Genomic DNA, 22,150 nt, shown 5'->3' with positions numbered 1-22,150 from the left:
ATCTTATTTTTTATTTTACACAATTTTTCTCAGAACTATTTCATAGACTCCCTTGCAGCCTCTGGACCCCAGTTTGAAAAGCTCTGATCTATGAGACTATAGTCTATATACCTTATAAAGTAATATGACAGCTTTATTTGAGGAAAAGTCTTTGAGGGTACTTTTATGGCAAGTATTTTCTTTTTTTTTTGCAGCTTGAAAACTCCAGTCCCCATTCATTAGAAAAACGCATGAAAAAAGAGCCACCAGCACATTCGTCAAAATTTCTCACAGCATTTTTATGAAGGAAAGTTTAGAACAACATGAGGGCAAGTAAGTCAATTATGAGAGACTGTTTAAATGGCCTCTCACAAACACATAAAGGTGTACAAACAAATATGTAAACATCCTAACACCGAGCACACACTATCTCATGAAATGTGCCACACTTTCTGCTATGGTGGGACAGATGCTATAAGACGGTTAGAGCTATTAGCCCAATCCATCTTACGCTTCAGCTCTGTTCAGGTATGTGAGTGCAGTACTGCCCTGCTGAGCTCCCAGGACACAATACTGTACAAGCCTGGGGCACATTCCTCACTCTCTCTCTGTGTGTGTGTGTGTGTGTGTTTTGTGGCCCATTGTGATTCAACCACCAACATGAGCACCCCCAACCACCCCACTTTACTCTCCTCAAATCTTCAGCCCGCTGCAGTGTGTTGACATGCAGACAAATGCAAATAGAGTAAACATGTTTGAGTGTTTACATCTCAATGAGAAAAAACAATCTCTCATCCTTTGTCAGAACAGGGGAAGCAGGCGAAAGAATTTCCAATAGCTGTTGAGATGCTAACGCTCCTGTAAGTGAGATAAACAGCATGGAAGAATAGAGTTATCAATGGATCTAAGCGTTCACATAGGATGTTTTGTGGGAAAAGTAGTTCAGTAGCATGACAAAATGTTTGTTCTGACAGTGATCCCTTATCAAGAACAAAAACAACTAAAACAACAGCATCTGCAGCTCTATGGGTAGCTCTGATGTGCTTAAAACGAACTGCGAATGTAATGATATGCTAACGTAAAAAAACAAAACAATTGATATAATATTTAAAACTCTGTTTGGCTATTTTGAGATAAAACAATGATGACTAAACATAATTAGCTGAAATAGCTAAACCTTATGAATTATATTAGAATATAATTCTATAGTATAATAACTTGTATTTATAATTTAAAAAATGCTAAATGTGGGCGCCGAATTTGTGGCAACTCTCAGACACTTTAAACAAGCAGGTTAAAATGAACCAATGTCGCTAATGTACTTATGGTCTATTACTCAATACTTGATTGTATCTATTGTGAACAGATTGGACCCCTCAGAGAGGTCAGGCTATCAGACGGAGAGGAGCCCTCTCCGTGGATCACAATGAAAAGTTTGGAGCTCCTGTGAGCATGTGCTATTGATAGGCCTCTGCTGGATAGCTAAGTTAGCCATAGCAGCATATGCTGCATTCAGTGCCTCCAAGATATACCCCGCTTACAGGAAATCAAAATTTTAATGTGTGTTTAAGTGTTTTTAGTTGGAATGAATGAACTCGCTGAACCATTTTTGTATTCACTTCTCGGCAGACTTTTAGTGCTAATGCAACATAATGAAGAGCAAAGTAAGCTCATTAGGTGTGTAATTGATGTTCTGTCTGTGTATTTTATCATTCTCCTGCTGTTACTGGGAAATGCTAAAAGGTAGTGTTTCTTCATCAATGTGCACACAACATTCACAATGCAATTTTTTTCATATTTTTTAATTAACGTGCCCCCAACTCAGTCAGTCAATATGATCATTCCAACATGACTTGAATACACTAATAGAACATAATTAAAATGAAATTTAAACTTTAATGAATACATTTAAAGGGATAATTTACAAAAAAAGAGATAAAATTATGCCATTGTAATTCATTAACTATATGAATATAAATACATACTGTACTACCATTCATAAATTTGGGGTTGGTAAGATTTTTTTTTTTTTGCTGATGTTGAAAGAAATTACTTATGCTCAACAAGGCTGCATTTATTCAATAAAAAATATTGTCAAATATTATTATAAATAACTATTTTCTTTGGAACATATTTTAAAATTCAATTCATGAATGCAAAGCTGAATTTTCAGCATCATTACTCCAGTCTTCAGTGTCACATGATCCTTCAGAAATCCTTCTGATATGCTGATTTGCTGTTAAAGAAACATATTATTATATTGTTTTGCTGCTTAATATTTTTGTGGAAACCATGACATTCTTCTATGATGAATAGAAAGTTCAAAAGAACAGCATTTAATTGTAATAAATATATTTTGCAAGATTAGAAATGTCTTTACTGCCACTATTTAATCAATTGATTTTGTTCTCGCTGAGTATTAATTTATTGATTTCTTACTGAAAAACAATTTTTACATTTTTTACCATTTCAGACTTTTTCATGGCTGCCTTTGCAGTAAAGATGGGTTTACTGTGCTTAATGCATTAGCATAAGAATCGGACAGTGGCATACATCTTGATTTATCTATTAAAAGCAGACACACATGAAGTGTAGGTAATTGTGGTAATGTGAGGGAGAGTGTGCACACACCACCAGCATTAGACCCAGGCAGGCCCATAATCCATCTAAATCAGTCCATTTACTTTCTGAAGAGGACGCCGAATACTTTCAACACTTCAATCACTTACTGCAGTACTGCTAAAGCTCTCCATCTCTGTACCATTCACTTCACATTCTGAGTGCTCAATCCTCCCCAGCCTCACTGTTTGCCCCCCTATGGGGAGGCTGTATTACCTCACTACTAACCCGGCCTCTCGCCAGCTCTGTTATTACCCCTGTGTGAGTGACACCTACCTGCTCATCTCCTGTCAGCCCGGGCTCTCCTGATGTGGATTCTTCATGTCAAGTGTCTGCTACCTTTTCTTTATATCCGTCTGTTCCATCAGAATGACAGAGAGAAAATTCTTCAAGGAAGAGAATAAAAGTACAAAACAGTGAATCAGCCTTGACAGTTTTATGACTCACTTCAGCAGCACAAAAAAGGACATCTGGTATTAAATAACCAGCAACACAGCTGTGTTTTCATATTAAATCATTTCTACTAATATATATATTTAAAAGATAGTTAATCTCATCTCTAGGTTCCAGAGACCATTCAGTCTGTTTGCATAAAATTCAGTGGTAGAAAATGTACACTAGTATTCCAATTTTTGGGGTCAGCAAGATGTTTTTTTTTTTTTTAAAGAATTAATCATTTTATTCATCAAGGACACATTATATTAATCAAAAGTGACAGTAAGCACATTTATAGCGTTACAAAAGTCCTTTTGAACTTTCTATTCATTAAAGAATCCAGAAAAAAATCATGTTTTCACATATCACGTTTTACACAGAAATATCAAGTAGCGCAGCTGTTTTCAACACTGAGAATAATAAAAATGTTCTTGGGCATCAAATCAGCATATTATATGATTTCTGAAGGATCATGTGACACTGAGGACTGGGGTAATGATGCTGAAAATTCAGCTGTCATCACAGGAATAAATTACATTTTAAAATATATTAAAATACAGCTATTTTAAATTGTAATAATATTTCACAGTACAACAGTTTATACTGTATTCCTGACCAAATGCAGCCTTGATGAGAATAAGAGATTCTTTCAAAAACATTAAAATATCTTACTGACTCACTTACTGACAAACTTTTGAATTGAAGGTTCAATTCGATAATAAACCTGCGCATCTGTTACAAATACACACAGATACTGAAAAATGCATATTAAAGATCATAATCCCTCAGAGCAAATACACATGGCCACACACATTCATGGCCAACCTCACACTACACTAACTAGGTGACAATTAGATGAAAGACCCGATTGGACGCGTCTTCAACAACATGTTAAATAACTTAACATCGCACTCTCTCCTCACCTCTGACGAATGTATTGACGCTTCCTGTTGTGCAGCACCTGGGCCTTTTGTTATCAGACAACATACTAACAGTTAACACAGACTTATTAGCGTTGACAGTAAGTGGAGAACTGGTGCTAACATTAGCATTATAGGTAAGACACTACAAGTACACAGTACTACGAGAGTGGGAACTTCTTCACAGACATGAGAGGAAGCTACTGTAAATCTGTTAAAATTAACATGTCTGGGAGAAAAAACATGAAAATTTAAACACTAAATGCAGGCTTAAAAAACTTGATCTAAAAGTACTAAAATTGATTTAATTCATTGAGAAGGAAGAGTGTAACACATGGTGTCACAGACCATTACCAAATTGTCTTGTTTTAACCATAAACCTTACAAAAGAGACACAGAAGACACTTTTTATAATGCAACAAAAGAATCCGATTTCGAATAAATGCTGTTTTTAATCTTTCTATTCATCAAAGAAACCTGAATAAATATATAATGGTTTCCACAAAAATATTAAGCAGCACAACTGTTTTCAACATTTGTAATAATAAGAAATGTTTGTGTGTGTGCAGCAAATCAGCATATTAGAATGATTTCTGAAGGACCACGTGACTCTGAAGACTGGAGACCATCATAGGAATAAATTACATTGTAAAATATTTTTAAATAAGAAAACAGTTATTTTAAATTGTAAAAACTGCGTTTTTGATCAAACAAATACAGCCTTGGTGAGCATAAGAGATTAAAAATATATATATATATATTAACCCATCCTCTCCCCCACAATATCTTTAAGTGACGTGACATACAGCCAAGTATGGTGACACATACTCGGAATTCGTGCTCTGCATTTTACCCATCCAAAGTGCACACATAGAGCAGTGAACACACACACCCCGTGAACACACACACAGCAGTGGGCAGCCATTTATGCTGCTGCGCCCGGGGAGCAGTGCCTTGCTCAAGGGCACTTCAGTCGTGGTATGGAGGGTGAAGAGAGCGCTGTACATTCACTCCCCCCACCTACAATTCCTGCCGGCCCGAGACTCAAACTCGCAACCTTTGGATTACGAGTCCGACTCTCTAACCATTAGGCCACGACTGAAGTTAGTTTGCAGTTTCTTTAAGTGATGCACATTATGCAGAAGTCAGCTTCAAGACTCGCAATCGAGTTCGTAGGCCGCTCTGCTTACATTACAGAAAAACCAGTAATTATACCCTAACAGAGGATGCTAATTGCATCAATACATCAATCAGCAAAGTTCTGATTGGTTCTAAAACCTAGATAAACAGACAATTTCCACATATGGACATAAACGCTTCAAGCATATCTCCATCTGATTGGGCAGACGTCAGCGATCAGGGATCATACAAGATAGGTGTCTTCCGGATACCTATTTTTGGTCAGGATGGTGACAAGTGGCAGAGACATTCTTCTAACACAGAGAAAGAGAGCTACCAGCAAACACACACAGAGCATTTATCAGAACTTCAAGGCCGCCTAGCCCTAGATAGAATCTTATCACACTATGAATTCATCATCTTAGAGAGTGGAAGTACAGAATAAAGCAGGATTCTTTCATATCTCTTAAGCGCACATAAGGTTACACATACAACTTGATTAATAGTCAAACAAGAAATAATGTAATAATATAATTAATATCAATATGAAGGATCTGGCAGCTGGGCATCCACTCCTTCAGTAGAAACACAAAATAGCTGTCAGTCTCCCTTGGACTGGGGCTCCATGCAAGATCTCACCTCGTGGAGTTTCAATGATCATAAGAACGGTGAGGAATCAGCCCAGAACTACACGGGAGGATCTTGTCAATGATCTCAAGGCAGCTGGGACCATAGTCACCAAGAAAACAATTGGTAACACACTGCGCCGTGAAAGACTGAAATCCTGCAGTGCCCACAAGGTCCCCCTGCTCAAGAAAACACATGTACAGGCCATCTGAAGTTTGCCAATGATTCAGAGGAGAACTGGGTGAAAGTGTTGTGGTCAGATGAGACCAAAATCCAGCTCTTTGGCATCAACTCAACTCGCTGTGTTTGGAGGAGGAGGAATGCTGCCTATGACCCCCAAGAACACCATCCCCACCGTCAAACATGGAGGTGGAAACATTATGCTTTGGGGGTGTTTTTCTGCTAAGGGGACAGGACAACTGCACCGCATCAAAGGGTCGATGGATGGGGCCATGTACCGTCAGGGCCAGGGCATTGAAGCCAGCCAGGGCATTGAAAATGGATCGTGGATGGGTATTCCAGCATGACAATGACCCAAAACACACGGCCAAGGCAACAAAGGAGAGGCTCAAGAAGATTTAAGAAGATTAAGGTCCTGGAGTGGCCTAACCAGTGGTGGGAGCTGAAGGTTTGAGTTGCAAATTGTCAGCCTCGAAACCTTAATGACTTGGAGAGGATCTGCAAAGAGGAGTGGGACAAAATCCCTCCTGAGATGTGTGCAAACCTGGTGGCCAACTACAAGAAACGTCTGACCTCTGTGATTGCCAACAAGGGTTTTGCCACCAAGTACTAAGTCAAGGGGTTAAATACTTATTTCACTCATTAAAATGCAAATCAATTTACTTTGACTTTTTTGAAATGTGTTTTTCTGGATTTTTTGTTGTTGTTATTCTGTCTGTCACTGTTCAAATAAACCATTAAAATGATTGACTGATCATTTATTTCTTTGTCAGTGGGCAAACGTACAAAATCAGCAGGGGATCAAATCAATCCCCCCCCCCCCCACTGTACCATCCGTCACAGGACCTGGCTTATCACAAATATCATTACATCAAAATATGGCACAGAAATATTCAATTTGTTTTTGGCAAAGAACGACACTAATGTTATTAAATGACCAAAATGAATACATTTACATGAGTGTATAACATTTTCATTTCATGTCCATTAAACAGATACCAGACAGCTTAAGTGACATACACTCATTTAGGAGGCTCTGATGTGGTGAAGAGAGCTGTGAAAGGTGTGTATTTGTGCATGTGAGTGCTAACAGCTCATAGCTTGCAACGACCTGTCGAACGTAGACGAATCAGCACCATCGGTTTCATATTTCAGCAAAGGCCTCCTGTCATCATTCCTCTTATCATATATTCATACCAGCTTATAATCACGCAGGGCCCACCACCAGCATACCTGCACAGACTAACGCATGAGCATGGACGAAAGACAGATGGGGGGTTTCGAGAACATTATCAGATACAAAACAAGCCTTAGAAGATGTTAATTCTGTCATCATTTCCTCGCCCTCATGTCCTTCAGAACCCATATGACTTACTGTCCTTCGTGCAACACAAATTGAGTTATTTATAGCAGATGTTCATGTTGTTCTTTTCACACAGTGAAAGTGAATGGTGACCACAGCTGTCAAGCATGATTTTCAAAGTAAGCTTGGTGAAAAACAACTAAAATTCCTCACTCAAATCTCTTGTATGACTTCATGACTTGGGAAAATAGTAAATGATTAGTATGAACTACTTTTATGATGCTTTTATGGTGGTTTTACCACATTTTTGGAGCTTGACACAATCTAGTTTACAGTTGTGCTCAAAATTATTCATACCCTTGGTAAATATGATAGAAGGCGGCTGTGAAAATAAATCTGTATCATTAATCCTTTTGATCTTTTATTTTAAATTTAAAAAAAAAATCTAACCTTTCATTGGAGAATAAGAATTTAAAATGGGAGAGAAATCTCATTATGAAATAAATGTTTTTCTCTAATACACATCGGCCACAATTAATTAGTTTTTCATTTTTTTTATATGTTGGTATTTGATAGAATCCATGATGGCATGTGTCTAATCAAGATGTCCAGGACCTCCAGCAGAAATATAGGCCCACAACATTAAAGATACAGCAGTATATTTCATTGCACACATGGAGTAATTTTTTTTTATCCCTGTGTTCATCAAACCCATCTTGAGTGTTCGCTGCTAAAAAGCTCTTTTTTTGTTTCATCTGACCATAGAAGCCAGTCCCATTTGAAGTTCCAGTCGTGTCTGACAACTGAATATGCTGGAGTTTGTTTTTGGATGAGCGAGGAGAATTTGTGATGTAGGGGCTGTTTGATATATTTCTTTGAGGCTTTCTGACCCCAAGACTCAACTAATCTCTGCAATTCTCCAGCTGTGATACTTGGAGAGTCTTTGGCCACTCAAACTCTCCTCCTCACTGTGCAATAGACACACGTCATCTTCCAGACAGATTTGTAATATCTTTAGTTGACTGGAACCTCTTAATTATTGCCCTGATAGTGGAAATGGGGATTTTTAATGCTTTAGCTCTATTCTTTCAGCCACTTTCTAAATTTGTGAAGTTCAACAATCTTTTGCTGCACATTAGAACTATATTCTTTGGTTTTACTCCTTGTGATCAATGATTAAGGGAATTTGGCCTTTGTGTTCCTCATATTTATAATCCTGTGGAACAGGAAGTCATGGCTGGACAATTTCATGTTCCTAGTCACCCTGGTGTGATAAATGCAAATATGAATGGGAATATACTTCAGAGATATTTTAATCATAAGAATTTCTAGAGGTACCAATAATTGTGGTCATTGTGTACTAGAGAAATATATTTATTTCCTAATGTGATTTTCCCCCACTTTAACTTTTTATTTAATACTTCAATTAAAGGTTAAACTTTTTTGAATTTTTTTAATGAAAGATCAAATGGATAAACAATGCAAACTTAGTTTCACAGCCTTCTTTGATCATATTTACCAAGGGTATGAATAATTTTGAGAACAACTGTACATTATAAGCAAGCAAGAGCAGCATGAGCATTCTTCAAAGAGTTTACTTATACATTCTTCAGAAAAAAGTCTTGAGACAGTGCAATTTTAGCATTATGTTTATACTATTATAGTGTTTATTAATATTTTGAAGTCGCTTTTTTAATATTTTCAGTTTTAAGTAGTAGTTTTAGTAATTTTATTTCACAGACGGGGCTTAGCTTAAAGCCAAGACTAGGCCTTAGTTAAATTAAGATATTTAAACAGCTTTTATAAAAATGCCTTAGAAGAAAACGTTACAGGTGTGCATCTTGAGACAGATGACATATTTTAAGATATGTCAGAGCAAGATATTTTTAGTTGAGACAGCTCAAACGTGCATTTTAGTCTGGGACTAGCTTAAGCCTTGTCTGTGAAACCGGGGGTAAAAGTGACTTAACTTAATATAAGTTAGTGTTTTATTAAATCTATTTCAGATTTATTTCAGTTACTGAAAATGAGTTTTAATAGTTTAGTGTTAATTAACAGCAACAACACACAAGGTTTGAGTAAATGACAGAATTTTCTTTTTTTAGGCAAACTATTCCTTTAAATTAGCTTTTCTCTTTTAACAATTTACACAAAAACAGTCAAGGAGCTTTAGTAGGTGAGAGAAAAAAATATTCATCATAGGACACAGATGAATGCATGTTCAAAAACAAGGTTAGACTTTGATCTTCTAAACCTGATTAGACGAAACCCTCCAAACACTACAGCACAATGACATTAAACATGAACATTGTAAGATCAAACATGAGGAAGACTTCAGAGAGAAAAGCACTTACGCAATGTGTTAATTACTCTCATGGAGTCTGACATGAACATTTAATGCGCACAGCGCACATATACAAACACATTCACATGCTACAGTAATAACTGTCTCTGAGTACAGTATACTTATTGGCTTCAGCATTCTGTAAAGTATCGGGGGCAGGGTCAGTGGGTTCTTTGAGATGACAGTAAGCATCCCCCAATGACACACACTCCCCTCGACTACTACTAAGGGACCAAGACAAGTCAGAACATGCTGATGACACCAAAGCACACCCACACACACTCCAACATCTTACAGTGATGCTCAAGCACTTTAAAACATGCTATATAAACAAGCAATGTATAAAGTTTCCAAATCTAAACTAAAGGAACTGTTCTGTGGAACACACACAAGGGAAAATAAATAAATAAATAAACACACACACACACATATATATATATATATATATATATATATATATATATATATATATATATATATATTTATTTATTTATTCTATCTGTGTTTAAAAAAATGTATTGGTGCTTTTTGTCCATGCAAAGAAAGTCGGTTTTGATTGAAACATCTTGTGTTCCACAGAAAAAATAAAGTCATACAGCTTTTTAATGTGAACTATTCCTTCAATGTTTGCCATCAGCTGAACACTAAATAGAGCTATTCAGTAATGACGTCAATTCATAGGCAAATCTGGAAGGGAAAACTCTACCTGGGTTCCCTCATGAATTTCGAATGTGATTTTAAAATAACGTTTTGTGGTATTTGAAGTCCTTATGTAACTAAATTGACATTTGAGGTATGCCTGTGTGTGATTTATTTTGTAGAACAAAACGTGAAAGTCTCTTAAAGTAGTGTTAACTACAGATCTTATTGTACTCATAAATCGAAAACCAGTACTTCAAAAATCAGTTTGAGATTCCAGAGGGAACCCCGTGCTCAGAAGTGCTAATTCTCTTACAGGTTGTAAGAGAACAGGACCATTAAACATGTGTGAGAGGTAAATGTCTGTTCTTTGGCTGAGGCACTGGATGAAGACAGAAAACACTCCCCTGACTAAGCAATCACAGATCCTTTGGCTGTACACTGAGTCTCACAACTGTGTAAATACTGGTTGAATATGTCAAACATTTTGAATTGTACTGTTTAATGGCCAGCCTATATACAGCGAGCAAGCACAATAAGCTCTGATTCATCATAGAAATATGTGGTTATGCAGAATACACAGATTTAGGAAAATACAGATGAGAAAATAAAACAAAGCATAACAGAACCAGCAAAATACAATAAATGCTATACATTACCATGCATGTAAATTCTTATGCGATATGGGAAATAAAATATGCAAATGACAACTGGTTAATTTCATGAGTGCATGCAGACAGAAAAAATGTTCAGACAATAATACATGCTCACTGTTTGTAGGAAAAACATTTATACATTATGCATAAATCATATCTGAGTTGCACACTGAAACCAGCCGCTGCATATTCAATGCTGACTAATGTCCTGATGAATGTTTTATTTCATAGCAATTTATATGATTTTATTAAATTTGCAGAAACTTTTTATTTATTTTGTTTTCCTATCACTGCTTGCTGTGCTTTGACAATACTGTATAGGCTATAAAACTAATCACTGCAATAAACCACTTGAAATTTAAAATTGAAATTAACATTTTTTTTTTTTTTTTGATTGAGTGTGCATTTAATATTACATATATGCATTTACCAAAATATAGTCTAAGGTTACTTCATCCTGAAAAACAGAACAGAGAGAGAGAGACAGAGAGAGAGAGGGGAGTAATTTATTTATTTATTTACAGGTCCTGAGGGGACTCTGTGGGGATTCTGATCAATGCCTTTTTCTCATTGCCCAGGCTAATTTAAAAAAAAAAAACGCTTTGCAAGTGACACATTAAGCGTTTAGAGATCATTTAGACTAGATAACATTCTCATCACACGCGTTTGAAGTCACTCATTTACAACTGACCGATATCAGCAATCACAGCACTAAGCCCCATTCAAAACATTTCTACAGGCTAGTCGACTAAAACATCGTCTTATTTTCCTTCTCAGCGACTGTAAGGGAAGGTTTTCCCGAAGCCACATTCATTTTACTCGGGTGAACCCACCTGTCTTTCTCTCTCTTTTTATTCGGTTATAAACAGCCCGCGCATACACGTGAAGCGGTGGGCGGGGCGAGGCAATGTGACCGTTGTCCGCAGTAGCCAATCAGAGCCGAGTGCCTCTGTGGCAGTATAAATAAACCCAAGCTCCCGTCTCTGCTCAGTAAACCAAGTACAGTCTTGGTGTTTGTAACTAGAAAAATATTCTCAACTTTATCATTGAAAGACAACGTCTGAGTGTATGCCGTTGGCTGACTTCGATTCTGACATTACTTTTACGGCGTCTGTGGATATTTTGTCCTAATTTTCCGTTGTAGGCTTTGGATAGTATCTTTTGCCAAAATGCGTCTGATCCAGAACATGTCTACCATCGCGGAGTACCCCAGCGCCGAATGCCCGTCCAAGCGGGTCATTAAGATCGCAGTCATCGGCGGCAGTGGAGTGGGCAAAACCGGTACGTTTGTGGACCAGTTTGACATCGTTTTAAGGTTTATCATATTGCACCTAATAATATAATATCACAGAAACGAATTTCTTGTAAGTTAGATTAGAGTGTTGCGATACAATTATAATTATGTACTCATGCCCATGTCTTGTTTATTCCTGTGCAGCGTTGGTGGTTCGTTTCCTCACTAAGCGGTTTATTGGTGACTACGAGAGAAACGTCGGTAAGTTTTTCCCCCATCTTTCCAAGACGACTGATTTTAGTAAGCATCGTTTAAACTCATTAGTGATGCTGTCAAATATATTAAAGTCTGCATTGTTGCATTACAGGCAACCTGTACAACCGAGAAGTGCAGATAGACGGAGAACAAGTGGCCATTCAAGTTCAAGACACACCTGGAGTTGAAGTAAGTATATGCGCGATACAGGAACACAGTCTTCTTTATTCGATTGTGTGTCACATTTGTTGCTGTTACATACAGAGCATCTTTCCCACGCTGCTTCTTCGCGGGTGAGAAGTGTAGAAAGAGCGCATACCTTCGCCTTTGTCTTTTAGCGATTCTTTTGTGTTTCTCCGGGTTTGTGTTTAACACTTGGGGTTAATTGGCCAGCGGGAAGCCTGCTGTTGCACTCCTATATGGGGGCAGCGCGTTCATGTACTGCAGCTTGAGGAAAGCCCGAATTATTTAAGCGAATCGGTTCCTTCGAACAGTTCGTTTCACAGAATAGGTTAAAATGATTCAGCGGTTATTTACGGCGGGGTGGTATCTTACAAGCTCCAAGGCGTTTACAAAAAGTGGCCATTTAGTGTTACGTTTCCCCCTAAAAGTGCTGTTGATAAAGGCGTTTATTGTGATTTCAGAGGTCCCAATTTGATTAAGCTCATAAAACAAGTTTAGAAGCTAAATGATCAAATCGGCATGATTAAAACTAATTCACACTGAGTTTCGAACGAATCGTTAAGATCGGTTTTGTGAACCGGTTCGTTAAAAAGATCCGACTCCAAAGAATGATTCGTCGCAGCGCTGTGGGATATTTGTAGCAGTGGTTGGGAGGTTTTGCTGCTTCAGCAGTGCTCAGCGGGTTTAGGGATATGAATAAGCAGTTCGGAACAGTTACAGTAGACCAGCCCATCTAAATTATCCCTCTGCTTTCAAAATTAGAGAATGGCTTTTAATTCAATTACAGGCCACTTCTTTCAAGATGTCTTTAGTCAGATATTTTAGTGCCAAGTTTGGCATGCAAGGCTCATTTCCCAAAGCAGGCAGTCGTCCAAAACCACAGAATGCCTTTTTTTCAGACTAGGGTGAAAGACTCTGTAAGCCTAGCCGGCTAAATCTCCTGTTTTTGTGAAACGACAATCGCAGCCAATAGCAAATTATACTCTTCCAGCTTCTTAGTCAGCTTTGCTCACACACACTTTAATCACCTAGAGCTCACACTAGTCAGTAATATAAGAAAATGTGTAGACCAACCAAACGTGTTGCATAACTGACAAATGTCTGTATTTTTTCTTTAGGTGAACACTAATGGATTGAGCTGCACTGACCAGGTATCTCGCTCCATACAGTGGGCGGACGCTGTAGTTATGGTCTATTCCGTTACCGACTGCCGAAGCTTTGATCTCATTGGCCAGCTCCACCAGCTTGTTACCCGCACCCATACGGATAGATCCGTGCCAATCATCCTGGTGGCCAATAAAGCCGATCTCCTCCACGTAAGGCATGTAAATGCTCAAGAAGGTCCCCTGTTGGCTTCAGCACTGGGCTGCTCCTTCTACGAGGTGTCCGCCAGCGAGGACTACAGCCAGGTCCACGGTGCCTTCCACAGACTGTGCGTAGATCTGGCCAAGCAGCAGCCTCAGACCCCCGTCAATGCAGCTTCATCTGGAACAGAGAAGAAAAGATCTCCCCTCATCCCCCGACCCAAATCCCCCAACATGCAGGACCTAAAGAGGCGCTTCAAACAGGTGCTGTCCGCCAAGGTCCGGACAGTCACTTCAGTGTGAAGAGGGTTCGAATACCAGCAGGAGAAGCAGAACAAAAGTGCAGGATTAAGAGAGAGGAAGCTCTAAGGAGAGGAGAATCTCTCTGAATGTATAGGTTTCGCTCCTTGGAAGTTCCTGAGATCCGTTGATGATCAGCAGACCGGTTCCAAACAGAGGCCCCTGAAACTAGACCTCTGATTGTGTCATGGTCGCTGAAAAACAAACAAACAAGCAGAGTCCGGTGAAGTCTTACATTTTCACCAGTGCTGGTGGACACTTGTGTTGCTGTCAGTTTTATCCATGTGGACACAGCAGGATTCTGGGAGATGTGGTCGTAGTTCCTTACAGAGGGACAGTGCAAAGACAGAATGACTGAATGGAACACACAAAAACACTATAATTAACACCGCATTACCTGTGAAATTTTAAGACACGCTCTCCTGGCAACAGAGACAGTGAAGACTGAAAACAGACTATTTTAAGAATTGCTTGTCTGAAAGGCATGGGAGAGAGTGACTTTTTTGTTCCTCCTTGTGGTCAAGGCTTTTACGGTCTGAAAGCAGGCATTGTTAAAGGACAAGGCACTCAAGCTAAGCGTATAAACCGAGAGAGAGTGTGTGTGTGTGTATCTTTTACAGTCCTACTCTTGTGTACAAGGCCAGAATGTTTCTCCTGGTTTTGTTTAACTGTGCTTTGTGCCACTTTTCTATAGTGGAGTAGAAGAGATTTTTCTTGTGTAAATGCACTTTAAAAAAAGCCAAAGGGCTGAAGCTCAGAGTTATTTATTTATGTTATTTGATTATGATTGGAAATAAAGAGTTGTTTTTACAAACAAACTTTGTGTCTGAATGTTTAAGCACACTCATTCATTTGGTTTAAACTGACCTGCAAATGTAAAAAGTTTCATTTAGTTGAATTTCGAAGCCTTGAAAGATCAGGTGTATGATATTGTTTAAAATGTATCCACCATTTTTACAGTATATACATTACCATACTAAAGTTCAAGAAAAATAAATAAATGCTTTTCTCAGCAAAATACATTAAAATGATCAAAAGTGACAGTAAAGAATCTATAATGTCTAAACAGATTTCTATTTGAAAAAATACCGTTCTTTTGAACTTTCGTTTCATTAAAGAAAAATAAATGTACCATGGTTTCCACAAAAATATTAAGCAACACTACAGTTTTCAACATTGATAAGATTGTTTTACCTAAGCAGCAAATCAGCATATAAAATTTCTGAAGGATCATGTGACACCTAAGACTGGAGTAATGATGCTGAAAATTCAGCTTTGTCATCACAGGAATAAGTTACATTTTAAAATATATTAACACAGAAAAGAGTTTAAATGTAATTTTTTTAAAATCAAATAAATGGATACTTGAGCATAAGAGACTTATTTTAAAAACAGTGAAAAAAATAGTAGTTTATATAAAACTTATATTTATGCTTTACTATATTTTTTACTATACGTTTTCCACATGGTAAACAGTCAATAAAACTCCCAACACCCTAAATAAACATTTAACAAGTCAAATGCACGTATGTAAGGATTAAGGTGTAAAACCCCTTGAATTTAGAGGAACATAACTGATTTCAGGTGTTTTAGCACCTTTGTCAGACACCTGCTGGGGTAATAGTTTGTGGCAAATGCAAAACACAAACTCAAATCTCATATGAGTAAGAGCATATAAAAGCATGGATCTTATGAGTTTACTTCGCTATACTTTGAGGAATAGGAATGTTTTACTGACAAAACGTCTCTTTTGAAACACATCATTCTAAACTTTCAAAAAGTTAAGGTTAGATTTATCTCTGCTAAATAGTTTTTTTTTTTTTACCTAGCTTTGTTTTATAAAAACATTAGCGGTCTATAGTATGTCTCTTTATAGATGGCTAAGTAAATGTGTGTGAGAGAAAGTGAAGGCAGAACAGAAAGAGAAAAAGGATGTCACCACCCTTTTTGACCTCTGCCCTCTTCCCATCTGTCACTTCTCCAGCAGCACTGAAGTGAGTGAAGGATGAAGAGAAGCTCCTGTGAGAATCAACACATGGCTGATTGTAAGAACTGAACTGCAGAATGTGCTGTATTCATCATTTTTTACACACGTAAGCAAAAGGCCAACCATAAAGATTTTATTTAAAGGGAAAAAATGGAGGGACTAAGAGAGAATCTTTGGTCATATACAACAAAATGTGAAATAATTGGAATGGGATGTTGTGGTATTTATTAGGAACAAAAGCATGTTCTGTATATTGCTTAAACCTTTTTTAATGCATTATTTTTTTTTTCTCGGATGCCTCTAAAATTGAGACAAAAGGCAAAATATGTTGGAAAGAATCGATTCAACAGCCAGAAGTGTGTGTGTTCAGTCCCTTCACACTCCAATGTCAGGTTTGAGCCTGTCAGTGCTGAAGAGTAAGTGAGGGATGTCGGAAGGTCTCAGCAGCCTAGTGGACATTACGAGTACCTGAGAAAAGACAAAAGAAATCGATTAGACAGTTCACACACACACACACACACACACACACACAGGATTTCCATATTTTATGGGGACATTCCATAGACACTATTGCTTACTACAAATTGTATTTTCTATCCCCTTACACTAACCCTACCCCTCATACAAAACATTCTGCATTTTTAGATTTTCAAAAAGCTGCATTCTCTATGATTAATACAGAATACAGAAATAAATAAAACAAATACAAAATAAATAAAAGGCTGAAGACACACTATCTTTCAGAAGTTTGGGTTTGGTAGGATTTGAAAATATTCAAAAACATTTGAATTTATTTGATCAGTGAAAACAGTAATACTGTGAAATATTATTACAAGTTAAAATAACTTTTTATTTTAATTTTAAAATGTAATTTATTCCTGTGACAGCAAAACTGAATTTTCAGTAGCCAGTCCTCTGTGTCATGTGATCCTTCAGCAATCATTCTAATATGCTAATATGGTACTCAAGAAAAATTATATATTATTATCAATAGTGAAATCAGTTGTGCTGCTTAATATTTTTGTGGAGGCTGTTTTTTCCCCACAGATGTCTTTGAGGAATAGAAAGTTCAAAAGAACAGTGTTTATTTGAATAAGAAATAACATAATAATATCTGCACTGTGACTTTTGATCAATTTAATGCATTCTTGCTGAATAAAAGTAACTAAACAAAACACAAAACAAAGCTTCTACACAAAACTGTGCAGGGCAACTAAAAGAAAAAACTTAAGAGAAAACTGACCAAACAAACAAAACAATTTTACAAGGCAATCGGTAGAAAGGTTTAAGAACAAGTTTGTTGTTTTACATATTTGTTAGCTAGTCTCTTCCTATCTATGTGGGTGAGTTTGAGCCATAATGATCTGCAAAATGGACCAGACTAGATACAACAGCCAAAAGTCTGGCTCGGCAAGATTATTAGCTTGTATGTTATTAGCCAGGTCTTGAAGATGAATAGGGCAGCATATTACTGCACCTGCTGACGCATTTGCTGTGGTAAGTACATGCTTTGTATTCTCTGATGGAAAGATGAAGATCATTTGACTCGTCTGAGAACTTCATTTAGAAAATCACTTCAAAAGGGCTTTACAGAACCCTCGCTACATGTCTCTCCCCTGGCTGTCTTGTTAGTCAAGTTTGGTGCACCTTCATTTAGTACAAGACTCCCTAAATTTCCATCAGTTTATCTCTGTCACACTAGCGCAGCTGTGGGTTAGGTCAGGCTATGTGTGGGCTTTCTATTCTCTGTGATTTCATTATGTTTGATTTATTCATTTATTCATGAAACTTTGATCAACAAAACTCCTTTTATTCTGACTCAACCCAGTTACATCTCTATTCATTCACAAACACAAGTGCAGATACGCACACACACTCCTATCACGTCTGAGTAAATGATACAGAAAAAAAGCAGAGAGCCACAGAGAAAAACAAAAGGAGAAAAAGAGAGGTGGGGTATTTTCATTTAGTTGAAATAGAAATGATTTTTAACATTAGAAATGTCTTTACTTTCACTTTTACAACCCGAATTCCGGAAATGTTGGGACGTTTTTTAAATTTGAATAAAATGAATAAGAAGAGACTTTCAAATCACATGAGCCAATATTTTATTAACAAAAGAACATAACAAATGTTTAAACGGAGAAATGTTACACTTTTATCCACAAAATGACCTCATTTCAAATTTGATGCCTGCTACAGGTTTCAAAAAAGTTGGCACAGGGGCAACAAGGGGCTGAAAAAGCAAGAAATTTTGAAAAGATTCAGCTGGGAGAACATCTAGCAACTAATTAAGTTAATTGACATCAGGTCTGTAACATGATTAGCTATAAAAGGGATGTCTTAGAGAGGCAGAGTCTCTCAGAAGTAAAGATGGGCAGAGGCTCTCCAATCTGTGAAAGAGAAAAGATTGTGGAATACTTTAAAAACAGCATTCCTCAACGTCAAATTGCAAAGGCTTTGCAAATCTCATAATCTACAGTGCATAACATTATCAAAAGATTCAGAGAAACTGGAGAAATCTCTGTGCGTAAGGGACAAGGCCAAAGACCTTTGTTGGATGCCCGTGGCCTTCGGGCCCTCAGACGACACTGCATCACTCATCGGCATGATTCTGTCATTGACATTACTAAATGGGCCCAGGAATACTTCCAGAAACCACTGTTGGTAAACACAATCCGCCGTGCCATCTGCAGATGCCAACTAAATCTCTATCATGCAAAAAGGAAGCCATATGTGAACATGGCCCAGAAGCGCTGTCGTGTCTATGTCCTACAGTGTTCTATGGTCAGATGAGCCCAAATTTGACATTCTTGTTGGAAATCACGGACGCCGTGTCCTCCGGGCTAAAGAGGAGGGAGACCTTCCAGCGTGTTATCAGCGTTCAGTTCAAAAGCCAGCATCTCTGATGGTATGGGTGTGCATAAGTGCTTACGGTATGGGCAGCTTGCATGTTTTGGAAGACACTATGAATGCTGAAAGGTATATAAAGATTTTAGAGCAACATATGCTCCCCTCCAGACGATGTCTATTTCAGGGAAGGCCTTGTGTATTTCAGCAGGACAATGCAAAACCACATACTGCAGCTATTACAACAGCATGGCTTCTTAGTAGAAGAGTCCGGGTGCTGAATTGGCCTGCCTGCAGTCCAGATCTTTCACCTATAGAGATCATTTGGCACATCGTTAAACGAAAAATACGTCAAAGACGACCACGAACTCTTCAGCAGCTGGAAACCTATATCAGGCAAGAATGGGACCAAATTCCAACACCAAAACTCCAGAAACTCATAACCTCGATGCCCAGATGTCTTCAAACTGTTTTGAATAGTAGAGGAGATGCTACACCATGGTAAACATGACCCCGTCCCAACTATTTTGAGACCTGTAGCAGGCATCAAATTTGAAATGAGCTCATTTTGTGCATAACATTTTAAAATTTCTCAGTTTAAACATTTGTTATGTTATCTATGTTCTATTGTGAATAAAATATTGGCTCATGTGATTTGAAATTCTTTTAGTTTTCATTTTATTCAAATTTAAAAAACGTCCCAACATTTCCATAACTCGGGTTGTACTGCATTTAATGCATCCTATTTTTTTAAATGATAGTGTAATAGATAAAGAATTAGTCAAGAAAGGGGTGTGACGTCCCACCTGAGTGCCTGACTTATGGGTGGAGACGACTTCACGAATGAGGCGGAGCTCTGATGGTGTGACTCCGCCCACCAGGAAGAGAAACAAGAGCGGATGATCACTTGGGTGTGGTCGGGTGACCTGCAGGGTAAAAGAAACATCAAAAGGAGATAAACAGGCAACATAATTAGAAACTAACCAATAACCCCAGTTTCACATTGCTTTTTATTTTCAGCTGCAGATTTAATTAAGCTGTGGATTTGCAAATCCTCAAGTACAAACACTGACTGCTTTGTACAAAAAGATTTCAGGGTCTCAAAAGCTTTGGGTCAAGCTTTAATTGTCGAGCATAAAGATGTTAAAGATCTTTGGGACTCAGGATATTAATTAGCATGCAAAGAATAGTTCTGGATAGTTTACCCAAAAATGAAAATTCTGTTATTAATTACTCACCCTCACGTCGTTCCAAACCTGTAAGACCTTCGTCCATCTTCTGAACAAAAATGAAGTTATTTTTGATGAAATCCGAAAGCTTTCTGACCTTCCATAGACGCCAAGGGAAATACAGTACCACATTCAAGGCCCAGGAAGGTAGCAAGGACATTGTTAAAATAGTTCATGTGACATCAGTGGTACTTTGTGCACAAAAAGTATTCTCGTAGCTTCATAAAATCACGGTTGAACCACTGGGGCCGGTTGCACCAGCTGGACGTACACCCGGTCGTAAGGCTAGGCTGGACGTAAAATGCGCTTTAAGTCATGCGTAGAATTTATACCCGTTGCACCATCTCGGCGTAGTGCTACATCTGACACTAAATCTTACGCCTAGTCAGAGGTAGGTGTAAAGTGAAAACTCATGATTTGCTCGGACATTATTAGCTTTTAGGATTCATGTCTGTTAGTTAATTATTACTGCAGACGTGAACTGCAATGTTTATGGTCTTTTCAGGCAGGATAAGCGATATCAGTCGCGGAGCTCGGTGTTGACTATAACACTCTGTCGACAGTAATTGAACTAATAAAAAAAAAAATGTACATCTTGCAATTATACAGTAAAATATTACATATGATCTGGGATTATTAAAAGAAATGTAGCCTACCATTCCACATCTTGCTTGGAAGGACAGTATGCTTGGAAATATTTCACGTCTTTAATTCCATTGTAGCGTGCCTGCCATTCAATAATGACAGTAAGTTTGTGCTTTGTTGTTTTTAATCAGAGATAAAAGTATCGGCTTTCAAACTCTGTCAGTTTTATCACAAAATACAAACTATAAATGTGGTTTTCCAGCCACAGAAAGACGTCACGTAAAGTCACATTTGGCTACCTCAGGAAAGACATGCATTGTACATATAACCTCGATTGTCAGCTAGAAAAAAAATAACTAGAAAGAAGCCTTGTATTGCATTCATTATATTTTACTTAACCTGCCGCCTTCATTTTTAATGTTTGTTTAAAGAAATCTGTCATGGGAACGTGCAGGGAGACTATATAAAAATGCTTTAGAAAATGTTTACTCAATGAAATCATGGCGCGGTGGCTTCACTTGTTATGATGTCTTGAGCAATTCAGTTCTATATTAGTAGTTGTTGCCATTGCAGCGTGAACGTCGACTCAGCTATATCTATAACTGTGGGAGAATGTGTCAGCGTGGACTCGCATCGTCTACACCGGGCTTAGCTGCGCCTGATCGTAGTTTTAGTTGGTGCAACAGGTGTAAATATTTATCGTAAAGCTGGACGTTGCAAAGCCCAGCGTAGGGCTTACACCCAGCTTTTTTTAGTCTAGCTGGTGCAACTGGCCCCTGATGTCACATGAACTATTTTAATAATGTCCTTACTACCTTCGGATTTCATCAAAAATATCTTCATTTTTGTTCAGAAGATGAACGAAGGTCTTACGAGTTTGGAACGTCATGAGGGTGAGTAATTAATGGCAGAATTTTCACTTTAAAGTCCATTTAAGGTTGACTGGTCTATCTAGACAAATTTATGTTTTCCCTTTAATATTTTGGGTGTTGCTGCTTTAAATGGGGTGAATTTAGAGACACAATGTCTCAGAAATAATAACAATAATGTATTTTATTTTATGGCGCCTTTCAAAACACCCAAGGTCACCTCACAAGCAAAAGATACAATTATACAAATCACTGCACAAGACAAAAACACACAACAAACACCGCGCATATACAGGTAAAGTGCAGTAGAGACTCAACAATACATATTATAAAAAAGCCTGTATAAAAAGATATGTTTTAAGACGTGTTTTAAAAGTCAGGAGGCAATCGCTATTGCAAATATCAAGGGGAAGGGAATTCCATAGGCGGGGGGCAGCATAGCTAAAAGATCTGGCACCCATGGTAGTTAGTCGAATCCGAGGTACCACAAGAGAAATTGAAGATGAGGATCTGAGAGCACGTGAAGGGGTGTA

General features: G+C 37.9%; 2 protein-coding genes across 2 annotated transcripts in view; one reads left to right on the top strand and one right to left on the bottom strand.

Annotated features, from left to right (window-relative positions):
* Window positions 1-11,799: 11,799 nt before the first annotated feature.
* On the top strand, window positions 11,800-14,915 carry rasl11b (RAS-like, family 11, member B). Its single transcript, XM_058754854.1, has 4 exons — window positions 11,800-12,102; window positions 12,260-12,316; window positions 12,423-12,499; window positions 13,612-14,915. Exons 1-4 carry the CDS (start codon window positions 11,991-11,993, stop codon window positions 14,098-14,100), a joined length of 735 nt encoding a protein of 244 aa, XP_058610837.1. The 5' UTR covers window positions 11,800-11,990; the 3' UTR covers window positions 14,101-14,915.
* A 1,286-nt stretch (window positions 14,916-16,201) lies between these two features.
* The window catches only part of scfd2 (sec1 family domain containing 2), a 131,993-nt gene continuing 126,044 nt past the window's right edge, over window positions 16,202-22,150 (bottom strand). Inside the window, exons 8-9 of the mRNA XM_058755614.1 lie at window positions 19,741-19,860; window positions 16,202-16,552 (exon numbers count right to left, since the gene is read on the bottom strand). Coding sequence (XP_058611597.1) covers window positions 16,460-16,552; window positions 19,741-19,860 — 213 coding nt within the window. The 3' untranslated portion in view covers window positions 16,202-16,459. The remainder of the gene's footprint in view (window positions 16,553-19,740; window positions 19,861-22,150) is intronic.

Source organism: Onychostoma macrolepis, chromosome 20, assembly GCF_012432095.1.
Source record: "Onychostoma macrolepis isolate SWU-2019 chromosome 20, ASM1243209v1, whole genome shotgun sequence".
NCBI lineage: Eukaryota > Metazoa > Chordata > Actinopteri > Cypriniformes > Cyprinidae > Onychostoma > Onychostoma macrolepis.
This window is presented reverse-complemented; position numbering and strand designations above follow the sequence as displayed.

Bases quoted from the DNA above. Each gene is read 5' to 3' on its own strand.
- rasl11b (XM_058754854.1), top strand. From the start codon at position 11,991: ATGCGTCTGATCCAGAACATGTCTACCATCGCGGAGTACCCCAGCGCC. The intron at 12,317-12,422 runs GTAAGTTTTTCC...GTTGCATTACAG, and splicing joins TGACTACGAGAGAAACGTCG to GCAACCTGTACAACCGAGAA. The intron at 12,500-13,611 runs GTAAGTATATGC...TTTTTTCTTTAG, and splicing joins AAGACACACCTGGAGTTGAA to GTGAACACTAATGGATTGAG.